General features: G+C 45.3%; 2 protein-coding genes across 8 annotated transcripts in view; both read left to right on the forward strand.

Annotated features, from left to right (window-relative positions):
• The window catches only part of LOC123757411 (optineurin), a 490032-nt gene that overhangs the window by 96223 nt on the left and 380206 nt on the right, over nucleotides 1–13603 (forward strand). The window lies entirely within an intron of this gene.
• On the forward strand, nucleotides 4413–6706 carry LOC138366197 (mucin-5AC-like). The gene is made up of 3 exons (XM_069326934.1): nucleotides 4413–4900; nucleotides 5001–5127; nucleotides 5511–6706. Exons 1-3 carry the CDS (start codon nucleotides 4496–4498, stop codon nucleotides 5618–5620), a joined length of 642 nt encoding a protein of 213 aa, XP_069183035.1. The 5' UTR covers nucleotides 4413–4495; the 3' UTR covers nucleotides 5621–6706.

Here is a 13603-nt window from a genome sequence, read left to right on the forward strand (position 1 = left end):
ACACCGCACTTTGGCGACTTTCCTCTCACACCGACGCTTCTACACGCACTCTCGGTAGCGTCTCCTCGATTAGTGGCGTCTCCCCTGCCCACAATCCGCGTCCCGCATTTGCTACACAAATTATTTACTGCGAATAATATTATTTCTCGCAGTTGCGACTAAAATGCTTGGATAATGACGGGTTTATAATTCAGGGGAGTTAAATATTATTATTTGCTCGTTTTACGATGGTAAACTAGCAATGGAGATGAATTTAATTCTCTCCGTGGCATTCACGCGTGACGTTAAATTTATTACCAGATGACAGTTGTAACTAGAAACGCTCAATTTGGCATTATTTGGGAGTCAGGTTATCGCTAAATAATTATCACACAGAACACTGTTGTTTTTAGAGAATCAAACTCAATTCTCTGACACACTGGATATAAATGTGTTTATTATGGTGAAATCTGACGCAATACTGGTGTCTGGTGACGTAAGAATTCTAGCGTTATTGTACAGATACAATTATTAGTTCATGTGAACTCTACGGGTGGTTAATTTTAGTTACTACAGTAATTAGTAGATTTTAGTAATAATTAATAATAATACAACTGTATTGTATTAGTGTTGAAAATTTCCAACACGAGGAGCCTATGCTACAATTTCTAACTTCAGAATTGCTTTTAAATACATGGATGGAGAAATACTAAAGAAATTGTTCACGACTTTTGTTAGACCAAAGCTGGAATATGCAGTGGTTGTTGATGTGCTTAAGAAGCACATCAACAAACTGGAAAAGGTGCAACGACATACCACTAAGTGGCTCCCAGAACTGAAGGACAAGAGCTACGAGGAGAGATTAGAGGCATTAAATATGCAAAAACTAGAAGTCAGAAGAAAAAGTGGCGATATGATCACTACGTTCAAAATAGTAACAGAAATCGATAAAATTGAGAGAAGAATTCCTGAGACCCGGAACTTCAAGAACAAGAGGTCATAGATTTAACCCTTGTAGCATGTGTCACTCACAGGCGCATACCAAAAAAAAAAAAAAAAAAAAAAATCCTTCTAAACCTGTTTATTTGTGTTCACTGATCATGGGAAAAATAATAATAAAATCGTAAGTGGCATGTATTGCCCGCTATAGGGCGGGGAAGTCTGGCAAAAAACAGGCGCTGACTCAGCGTGCTTCCCAGACAGTCTGTTGCTCGCCAGCTGTCAGGCCGGAGTTTCCACAAAGAGATAATTACCTAATTATTTCAATGTCTCTGATTGATTTTTCATAGTTTTTTGCTGTAATGTTATTCAATAGTGTGTAGTGTGATATATTTATATAATAAAATGAGTGAATCATCGCTGTACTCAAAAATATGGTGAGCACATATTGTTGATTCAATTATGTTCATAAAACAGTGAACAAATACTTTGTTGGTTATTACACTATATACACGTTATATATAAGTATCTGCATGTTTTGTTCACCATACCGAACCACTAAGTTGCTATTATGAGTCAAAAAGTAACGAGGAGTGACCGCCACACACCAGCCAGCCACTCACTCCCTCAACACCTCACTCGCCCACATTCTCTTCCCACCATACTGTTTTTGCTTTTATTCACTATATACAGATGTTATATATAAGTATCTACATCCGTGTTCACCATAACAAACCACTAAGTTGGCATGCTGAGTGGCAGTGCCAGTGGCAGCCCGCCACTGGCTCCTACTTCCTCCCTCCCTCAAGTCACCTGACTCACCCACATTCTCCTCCAACAAAACTGTTTTTGCTTTTATTCACTATATACAAACACTATATATAAGTATCTACATTCGTGTTCACCCTAACGAGCCACTAAGTTGGTATGCTGAGTGGCAATGGCAATGGCAGCCAGTGACAGCCCGCCACAGGTTGCCACTCCCTCCCTCACCTCACCTGACTTGCCACCATTCTCCTCCCACCATACTGTTTTTGCTTTTATATACAGACGTTATATATAAGTATTTACATGTTTTTGTTCACCATAACTGTGCATCCAAGCTTGTATGGTGAGTAAAGGCACAAAGACGTAGCTACTCACACAGTCAGCTGGTGGCGGCTGCCCTCAAGGCCAGACGCACTAATATTTCTCCTCCAACAACACTGTTTGTGGTGTTATTACGCTATATACACACATTATATATAGGTATTTTCCTGTTTTATTCACCATACTTGTACAAGTAAACTGGTATGGTGCCCAAAGATCATAGTGGTCACCAGTAAACAACATGATAAGTCGTGCAGACGACGCCACCTCCCTCACCAAAATGGCGGCTCCCAACCTACTCCTATTGCTGTTTATACCCTCTATACAAACGTTATATATAAGTATCTACATTTGTGTTCACCATAGCGAACTACTAAGCTGGTATGGTGAGTGCAGTCAATAAAAGGTGGCCACACACAGTCAGAAGACAACGCCACCACCCTCCCCTCCCACAGCATTACTCCTCCCTCCATGGAGCACAGCGCTAAATATCACCACAATCCTGCTATTATCAGAACCCTGGTCAGTTTTATCACAGTCAGGGGTCTTCTGTAATAATATCATCGCTACATAATAGCATGAACAAGTATATTATGGCATTTTTAGGTGATGCTGTGGTCACAAGCTGAAGAGCAGTGTTGTGAGCTCATGCTGCGTGCGTCAGGCTTGGTAGCTCACTCAATACTGAGGCCCCTCACACCCGGGAATTTGGCCCACGATTTTTTTTTAACCCTTAAATTGCGCAACACGTCATATGAAGTGTTGAGTAACTTGCTATAAATTGCGCATCACGTCATATGACGTGTTGGAGTACTACGCAAGATTTAAACGGCCCGCGGATACACGGGGTTCACCTCACCTTCATCAGGGCTCTTGTAAACAGACGCCATTTAAAAAAAAAATCGTGGCTAAACTCCCGGGTGTGAGGGGCCTCAGTATTGAGTGACCTACCAAGCCTGACGCACACAGCATGAGCTGACAGCACTGCTGTTCAGCTTGTGACCACAGCATCGCCTAAAAATGCCATAATATACTTGTTCATGCTATTATGTAGCGATGATATTATTACAGAAGACACCTGACTGTGATAAAACTGACCAGGGTTCTGATAATAGCAGGATTGTGGTGATATTTAGCGCTGTGTGCCATGGAGGGAGGAGTAATGCTGTGGGGATGTCTTCTGACTGTGTGTGGCCACCTTTTATTGACTGCACTCACCATACCAGCTTAGTGGTTCGCTATGGTGAACACAAATGTAGATACTTATATATAACGTGTGTATAGAGGGTATAAACAGCAAGAGGAGAAGGTTGGGAGCCACCATTTTGGTGAGGGCGGTGGCGTCGTCTGCACGACGCCACCGTGCAGACGACGGTGTTGTTTACTGGTTACCACGATGGTCTTTGGGCACCATACCAGTTTACTAGTACAAGTATGGTGAATAAAACAGGTAGATATTTATATATAATGTGTGTATATAGCGTAATAACACCACAAACAGTATTGTTGGAGGAGAAATATTAGTGCGTCTGGCCTTGAGGGCGGCAGCCATCAGCTGACTGTGTGAGGTCCTACGTCTTTGTGCCTTTACTCACCATACAAGCTTAGATGTACAGTTATGGTGAATAAAACATGTAAATACTTATATATAACGTCTGTATATAAAAGCAAAAACAGTATGGTGGATGGAGAATGGTGGCAAGTCAGGTGAGGTGAGGGAGGGAGGGAGTGGCAGCCAGTGGCGGGCTGCCACTGCCACTCAGCATACCAACTTTGTGGCTCGTTATGGTGAACACGAATGTAGATACTTATACAGTGGAACCTCTATTAACGAGTTTAATCCGTTCTGGCACCGAGCTCGTTACCTGGAAAACTCGTCTTAAGGGGGCTTATCATCGCAAAAATTTGGAAAAATCGAATCTTTTTGAAAAATTTATAAAAATACTACAACGTTCTGGCAACACTTTGGCGCAAACCCGAGAATGTTATGATATAAATTAAAGTATTTATGGTACATTTCCATGCGTAATTGTGCAGAATCCGGTGCCCCGCGGCTGTGGCGCGCCAAGAGTATTGCGTCATATGTTCTAAACGTCAATTTTTTCGTAATAACGTCGGAAATAACTCTGTATATATGACAACAAATATACACTCAATGGCAACCGTCTGCTAGTGCAGGTGGGTGAGACTACCAGTCACATGTTGTGTCCTGTTGAGAGTGGAGGGTGTTGATGCGCGCTCCATTTTTGCTCCTGGAATCTCGCTTTTGTAGCGTATTGCGTCATATGTTCTAAACGTCAATTTTTTCGTAATAACGTCGGAAATAACTCTGTATATATGACAACAAATATACACTCAATGGCAACCGTCTGCTAGTGCAGGTGGGTGAGACTACCAGTCACATGTTGTGTCCTGTTGAGAGTGGAGGGTGTTGATGCGCGCTCCATTTTTGCTCCTGGAATCTCGCTTTTGTAGCGTCTAGCGCACAATGACCTATAAACGGAAGGGTCTGAATGCAAGAGTAGCCAATTTGACACGCGGTCGCCGTCGTTGGCTGGAAAGGAGAGACGCTGTAACACAAGGGAGGTTATTATCAAGTGAAGCCCTCCCCTCCTCACCTGTGAGAGGCATGACGCAGCAGCCACACCCTGCTTCGACCCTCCTCACACATCCTCAACCCCTCGATGTGTATGGACCGGCCACGACAGTGCCATCTACATCTGGTGTGGCAGTGCCATCTACATCTACTGCTGTGGCTGGTGTGGCAGTGCCGTCTACATCTGGTGTGGCAGTGCCATCTACATCTGGTGTGGCAGTGCCATCTACATCTGGTGGGGCAGTGCCATCTACATCTACTGCTGTGACTGGTGTGGCAGTGCCGTCTACATCTGGTGTAAGTCATACAAGTCGAAGTCTGGTAATATGTATGTGCAGGATATATATATGTATATATATATTTTTTTTTTCAATTTTTTTTTTTCGTTTGTTATCAGGGGATGTGCATGGAACTTGCACACCTTGCTCAATGGATGCCTATCTGCAAGGGTGCCAATTATGAACGAAATCGGTCGATGACACACTCGACTACAGGTGGCCGAACTTTGATCTTATTTTACTCAGGTAAGTAATTTACAACTTCAAGGTGTTTCTCAGCTTTCATTTATTAATCAATTTACATGCAAATTACACCTTATATGTAGAGTTTGTGCTTCTACAATCCTATTGAGACATTTTAGTCCAAATTCCATTTGTTGATTTTATAAAAATTTATAAACATCAAATATTGCATATTTTTGGAAGGGTAACTTTGAATAATTATATTATTGCACTAAACACTTTTTTTGATAAAACTGCTCAATAGAATCCTTTATTATGTGCTAAATGTAATATCTGATTGTTATAGAAATATTTTTGTTGACACATGTGTTCCCTGAAATTATTTGAAAATGTTGAAAATTCGTTGCATAATACGTTGTGTATTTTTTTTCTCCTTTTCTGTTTAGGGTGTGATGCTGAAACTTGGACCAGTTGCAGCTCTTTCTATAACCATTTCATAAATAAATTTATAAACAAATTGAACAATTTTTACGAAACCCGTAATATGCCCCCTTAAGAAACAAATTTCCCCATTTAAAATAAAGGAAATAAATTTAATCCGTTCCACTCCCAAAAACATCCATACTTGTATGCCTTTTTTTTATGTAAATATAATACTGCACATGTAAATATAAATGTTTTGTTGTAGTGTTTTAATATTTACTTTACCTTATGAAGAGTAGTTGCTGGCTTGAGGGAGACGATGGAGAGGTGGGAAGGAGGAGAGGGGTTATGGTGTGGAAGGAGAATCCACCTCTGAGTCAGGCGGACTCTCTCTTCTTGGGAATTTCACCCAAATTTCATTTCAAATGTCACACAAGGATGCGTTAGACCAGCACCAAATAAAAAACTACATCGATTACACTCGTTGTGTCAACAATATAATAGTCTTACCACGAAGATACAATACAATGCCGTTTTCTCAAAGAGGCAATGTGGTTATTAAAGAAAACAGAAATTTCATGGCAAACATGTATACAATCCCCAAGTCGATCGGATAAGAATTGGATTTTATAGAAATATTTGCTCAAATGACGCTTGAGTGCGGTGTTTGGGTGCATTCAAGAGAAAAAAAGTGTGTCACGTTCAAGCGACATATACCTGCGAAAGTGATAACACTTTCATAAAGTGTTATCACAAAGTGATAAATTAATTAAACATTTTCACACACCGGGTTGTCACTGCTTTATCAGGGCAGCTTTTCCAAGAATGCGTTCACCTTTTCAAACATTCCAAACACTTCCCTGATCTCAGTGGAAGAGGCAGCATCCTCCCTTACCTCCTCATTCCCTTACTAATGGTGTAAATTGTTGATGAGGACCTGCCATACTCCCTTGTGAGATCAATCACACAGACAACACACTCATGCTTTGCTATAATTTCCTTTTTTAAATCCACAGTAATTGGGTCTTTCTTCCTCTTGACAACACTATCTTTAGCAAGCAGCTCCTTTGGAGACATCGTGTGTTACAAATTGTAGTCGCAAAACCACTAAAAACCCAAAGAAAAGCTCAAATAAATCCAGAGGGATGCTTGTCGTGTGCGATACAACAACAACACTGGCGTCGGAGGTGTCCGAGAATTTGCGAGAACCCGCGAGATGCTAGGAAGCACCATGTGGTTTTGCTCGCTAATAGAGGCGAGCTCGTCAATAGAGACAAATTTGCTGCGAGTGGCTTGCTCGTTACTGGAAAAACTTGTTAATAGAGCCACTCGTTAATCGAGGTTCCACTGTATATAGTGAATAAAAGCAAAAACAGTATTGTGGGAGGAGAATGTGGGTGAGTCAGATGACTTGAGGGAGGGCGTGAGTGGCTGGCTGGTACACGGCGGTCACTCCTCGTTACTTTTTGACTCATAATAGCTACTTAGTGGTTCGTTATGGTGAACAAAACATGCAGATACTTATATATAACCTGTGTATATAGTGTAATAACCGACAAAGTATTTGTTCACTGATTGATGAACATAATTGAATCAACAATATGTGCTCACCATATTTTTGAGTACAGCGATGATTCACTCATTTTATTATATAAATATATCAAACTACACACTATTGAATAATATTACAGCAAAAAAACTATGAAAAATCAATCAGAGATATTGAAATAATTAGGTAATTATCTCTTTGTGGCAACTCCGGTCTGACAGCTGGCGATCAACAGACCGCCTGGGACGCACTCTGAGTCAGCACCTGTTTTTTGCCAGACTTCCCCACCCTATAGCGGGCAATACATGCCACTTACGATTTTATTATTATTTTTCCCTTGATTAGTAAACACAAATTAACAGGTTAGGAAGAATTTTTTTTTTTTTTTCCAAAATTACATGCGCCTGTGGGGAACAAAGGATATTATACCCCTAGCATGTTAAGGGTTAAATAGTGTCTGTTTACAAGAGCCCTGATGAAGGTGTGGTGAACCCCTTGTATCCGCTGGCCGTTTAAATCTTGCGTAGTACTCCAAAGCATCATATGATGCGATGCGCAATTTACTGCAAGTCGGTCAAAGCATCATATGATGCAATGCGCAACAAAAGGTTAAACTAACAAAACAAAGCTGCCGGAGAAATATAAGAAAATTCACTTTTGTAAACAGAGTGGTAGACGGTTGGAACAAGTTAGGTGAGAAGGTGGTGGAGGCCAAGACCGTCAGTAGTTTCAAAGCGTTATATGACAAAGAGTGCTGGGAAGACGGGACACCACGAGCGTAGCTCTCATCCTGTAACTACACTTAGGTAATTACACACAAAGATGAGAGAAACAACTATACGGCAGTAAGGAGAGAGGCAGAAAGAAATTTTGAAAAAGGGATAGCGGATAAATGTAAAACAGAACCGGGCCTATTCGAGTGTAGCTCTCATCCTGTAACTACATTTAGGTAATTACTCTTAGGTAATTACACACATACAAAGGCACCTCGACATACAATTGCCCCTACTTACGATAATTTGACACTTTCGATAATCCGATGGTGTCATCGACATCCGATATTCGTTGGTACACGTTCGGGTCGACTGAGCACGTGGTTCCCGGTCACACGGCCGACCTGCTTCAGTTTACTACAGCTGCCCGCTTAGTGACGATTGCGCCTATAAGATATTCCACTTTTGTGGTGATTTTTTGCATTTTGAACATTAAAGTAATTATTATCTATCGCGCCATGAGTCCCAGGAAAGTCAGTGGTAAGGTTCAACATATGAGATCCCATGTACAAATGACCATAGAGCAGAAACAAGAGATCATTCGTAAATATGAAGATGGTGTGCGGGTAGGTGAACTGGCTAGGCAGTACAACAAATCTGTCAACGATATCCACCATACTGGCCAAGAAAAAGGACATTATGAGTTCTAAAGTGGCAAAAGGCATATCAATAATCACAAAACATAGAACACAAACACTTGAGGATGTTGAGCAGTTATTATTAATTTGGATACACAACAAGGAGTTAGCGGGTGATAGTGTTTCGGAGGCGATCATTTGTGAAAAGGCAAGAAAATTGCATGAAGATCTTTTAAAGAAAACCCCTGGAACGAGTGATGCAAAAGTGAAAGAGTTTAAGGCGAGCAGGGGATGGTTTGAGAAATTTAGAAAAAGAAGTGGAATTCATAGTGTTGTGAGGCATGGGGAAGCTGCCAGCGCAGACAAACCACCGGTTGAAAGATTCATTGGCGAATTTAAAGATTTTGTGCAGAGTGAGGCATACCTACCACAACAAGTGTTTAATTGTGACGAGACAGGGCTATTCTGGAAAAGATTTCCAAAGAAAACATACACTACCAAGGAGGAGAAGTCATTGCCTGGACACAAGCCTATGAAAGATCGGTTTACTCTTGTGTTGTGTGGTAATGCGAGTGGCGATTTGAAAATTAAACCATTGCTTGTGTATCATTCCGAAAATCCAAGGGTTTCAAAAAATATAATGTGCAGAAACACAAAATGTGTGTGATGTGAAAGGCTAATGCTAAGGCATGGGTGACTTGGCAATTTTCTGGGGGGAGCCCCCTACGGCTCCCCGGAGCTATCCATGGCTGATATGGATACCCTAACTATTTTGCATCAGTCGATGTGGGTGGAGTTCTAGGCCTACCGGGGACCACGAGCCAGAACCTGGCCCCCTCAGAGAGGCATGGGGAGCAATGGCCCATAGAAATGCACATGTGATTTGGAGCATTCCATATCTGCCATCGACCGGGACAGGCACCCAGAAAGGTAAGCGCCACAAAATAAACCCCTATTCTGGTTAACAACAAAAATCGACAAACGAGTGGACAAAACTCCCCCAGGAAAACGAACTAACAAGCATGACGCCACACGAGAGGCGCCGCATGTCTGCGCAGCTCCCCCCTCCCCGGGAAGGGGAAGGGGGAGCCCCAGACCCTCGCACCGGCGATCCCCGCCCCAGTTCTGAGGCTGGATATCAAAACCATGAAAAAAAAACGCCGACCGGAGGGCGGGAGGGTGCCGGGAAGCCTCTTGAGACTCACCCAGAAAATGGCGTTTCATTACATTCAACGCTGGTTTTCTGGGGGGAGCTCCTACGGCTCCCCGGAGCTACCTCACCAAAGACTACCTAAGAAAACAAGGGGACGTACCTGGGAGGCGGTCGGTGAATCACTCCTCAACACGAAGTCGAGACAACAACCCAAGGTATATCATTCGCCAGAAAAAAGGGAGAACGGCCGCAGACGAAGAAACCTATGATCACGACCATAGGAGCCAAAAACACTGCGCCTGAGAAGAGCAAGGTTGGCAAGGCTATGATTGGTAAAGACAAGCTGCACAGTACCCTGCGCCCCACCAGTGCAAAAACTGCCCCTTACTCTAAGGCGAACAAGGGAGACAGAACACCCGAGCACACAAAGAGTGGCCGAAAACCAAGCAGTAAACGGGCAAGCAGGGGCAGGACCCAAGGAACTTGTGGAAGGTGGCCCCAAGCCCCAAGGGCAGTACTTACAGGGCACCTAGGGAAGGGAACCCTAGGCGCATGCAGCCCGAGTACTGAAGAATCACTCCCGGCTCACGCACCACCTAGAAAACAGACACCACACTCTAGGTACAGTGCTGAAACAACCACTGGAGCCGGAGCACATAACCGTTGCCTATAGCATCAGTCGAAGAACTGATGGGTGGATAGCCGGTGTGGGAGGTCTGGGGCTCCCCCTTCCCCCTCCCGGGGAGGGGGGAGCTGCGCAGACAGCAGCGCGGTGACGTATGACGTCATACTAGTTTCCTTGTTTTCTGTTGAAGAGTTCTATCCACTAGTTCGGCTTTAGATAGCAATTTTCACCAGAATAGGGGGTTTGTTTTGGAATGCTTACCTTTCTGGATGCTTGACCCGGTCGATGGCAGACATAGAATGCTTCCAACCACACGGGGGTTTCTATAGGCCATTGCTCCCCTTGCCTCTCTGAGGGGTCCAGGTTCTGGCCGTGGTCCCCGGTAGGCCCTAGAACTCCATACACATGACTGATGCCAAAGTCTGACATTAGCATATCAGCCGGTAAAGCTCCGGGGAGCCTCCGGGTCTCACCCAGAAAATGGCGTTTCATTACATTCAACGCTGGTTTTTTAGGTCCAGATAGATGCAGTCAACCCAACTATCTCTTTCCTGTAAAATCTCTGTGGCTCGATCATAGAAACTGAGTAAATTCGATACACAGGATCTTCCAGATCAAAAATTTTACTCTCTCTGATACTGTATTATATAATTTCTCTCCAGGTGTTCTACCCATTTAGTTTTGATTAGTTTTTCCAATACTCTCACTATTACAGTAGTCAATGATACAGGTCTATAATTGAAGGGGTCTTCCCTGCTGCCACTTTTGTAGATTGGAACTATGTTAGCCTGTTTCCACATTCATTTTAAAGAAAATTCACACCCCAGGAGTGACTCGAACCCATACTGCCAGGAGCACTCTGCATCTGGTTTACAGGGCACCTAAACCCCTCGACGATCATGACCGGATGTGCGTGTTCGTGCGGTGCCGGCGAAGCCGCTTCAGCTTGCTTTCGGTTTAGATGTTACTTCTGCGCCATTTTGCAAGCTGTCTCGTGCATTGTTTTACCTCCAGCCTGCTTATGCTCCACCTGAGCCGTCCTGGTCTTTGAATAGAGTGCCCTCCTATCTCTTTTCTCCTCAGTTTGTTGTGGCCCCTTCGGTTCAGGATTGTTTTTCGAAGGCTCTTTTTCCTGTTGGCATTGGTCTCTGGGGGTCGGGTTGGGGAGCTTCATGCTCTCCTCCGGCAGGGGGTCTTTGGGTTGTTGATGCTTGGTTGGTCAGGCCGGGGGTGCGTCATGTTTTGTGTCCAGTTGCGGCCCTCCACCGATAATTGCGCGCCACGGCTTCTCTCTCTAGAGACATGCTTTGGGTTCATCTGGATTCCCTTCTTCCCTTGTTTGCGGGTACGGGTCTCTCACGTCGTCTGCAGGATTATTAAGTCTAGCCAGCCTGCGATCTTTCCCCATGCCCATGACGTTCGTAAGTTCTCTGTTCTTGTTCCCGTTTTTTGAACATGTCCTGGGTTGATATTCGGGGTTTTTGGCGGTCGAACAGGGTCCTGGCTGCACGCTACCTTGTAAATGTTCCTGGGCCTTGTTGGGCCTGTGTCACTTTAGGTCGGTGGCTGCAGCCTGTCTCAACTTCGAAGTTGAGGTGTGGTGCACCGACCGCCTCCCAGGTAAGTCCCCTTCTTTTCTTATTCTTTGGTGAAGTAGCTCCGGGAAGTCGTAGGGGCTCCCTCCAGAAATCCAGCATTGAATGTAATGAAACGCAATTTTCTGGATGAGTCCCAGAGGCTCCCCAGCAAAAGGGTCGGCTTTTTTCACATTTTGATGTCCAGCCTCGGAACTGAAGGTGTGGATCGCCGGTGCAAGGATTTGGGGCTCCCCCTTCCCCCCCCCCCCTGGGGAGTGGGAAGCTGCCCCACATGTTGCGCCAGACATGTGGCAAGGCTTGTGTGATGTCATGCTTGTTTGCTCGTTTTCCCTTGGCAGAATTCTGTCCACTTGTTTCGTTATTTTTGTTGGTTTCACCAGAATAGGGATATGTTTTGAAGCACTTACCTTTCTGGGTGCCTGTCCCAGTTGATGGCAGATATAGAATGCTCCAAATTCACATCTGCATTTCTATAGGCCATTGCTCCTCATGCCTCTCTGAGGGGGCCAGGTTCTGGCCATGGTCCCCAGTAGGCCTAGAACTCCTCCCACATCGACTAAATGCCAAAAGTTAGGACTATCCCTATCAGCTTGGATAGCTCTGGGGAGCCTCCAGGACTTGACAGGAAAATGGCATTTCATTACATTCAATGCTTTTTTTTTTTTTTAACATAAATGGTCTTATTATATATCGTGCCATTGGTCCCAAGATGGATGGGTGAGAGGAGTGGATGGATGTTGAGGCGACTGGATGGATGGATGGTGAAAGGGGGACTGGATGGCTGGTGGGGGAACTGGATGGTGGGAGAACTGGATAGATGGATGGTGGGGAAACTGGATGGATGGATGGTGGGGGAACTAGATGGATGGATGGATGGCTAGGGGGTGGGTGGATGGATGGTGAGGGAACTAGATGGATGGATGGATGGTGGGGGAACTGGATGGATAGAGGGGGGAACTGGATGGATTGTGGGGAAACTGGATGGATGGAGGGGGGGGAACTGAATGGATGGATGGTTGGGGAACTGGATTGATGGAGGAGAGAATTGGATGGATGGATAGTAGGGGTGGATGGATGGATGGTAAAGGGGGACTGGATGGATGGTGGGGCAACTGGATGGTTGGATGGTGAGGAACTGGATGGAGGGATGGTGGGGGGGGACTGGATGGAGGGATGGTGGGGGGAGGGGAATGAATGGATGGTGAGGAGGACCTCCATTCCCCACACTGCCCCTCCCTAGGGGGCCTCGTAGCCTGGTGGATAGCGCGCAGGACTCGTAATTCTGTGGCGCGGGTTCGATTCCCGCACGAGGCAGAAACAAATGGGCAATGTTTCTTTCACCCTGAATGCCCCTGTTACCTAGCAGTAAATAGGTACCTGGGAGTTAGTCAGCTGTCACGGGCTGCTTCCTGGGGGTGGAGGCCTGGTCGAGGACCGGGCCGCGGGGACACTAAAAGCCCCGAAATCATCTCAAGATAACCTCAAGATATAACCTTCCCGCTACCTGCATCCCGCTACCTCCATCCCACCACTGGACCCTTCTCGCTACCTCTGTCTCCCACACCGCCCCCTCCCAGCTACCCCCATCCCGCCACTGGACCCTCCCTGCTACCTCCATCTTCCACACCGCCCCCTCCCAGCTACCCCATCCCGCCACTGGACCCTTCTCGCTACCTCCGTCTCCCACACCGCCCCCTCCCAGCTACCCCATCCCGCCACTGGACCCTCCCTGCTACCTCCGTCTCCCACACCACTCCCTCCCAGCTACCCCCATCCCACCACTGGACCCTCCCTGCTACCTCCGTCTCCCACACCGCCCCCTCCCAGCTACCCCATCCCG

This window comes from Procambarus clarkii, chromosome 19 (genome assembly GCF_040958095.1).
Source record: "Procambarus clarkii isolate CNS0578487 chromosome 19, FALCON_Pclarkii_2.0, whole genome shotgun sequence".
Lineage (NCBI taxonomy): Eukaryota > Metazoa > Arthropoda > Malacostraca > Decapoda > Cambaridae > Procambarus > Procambarus clarkii.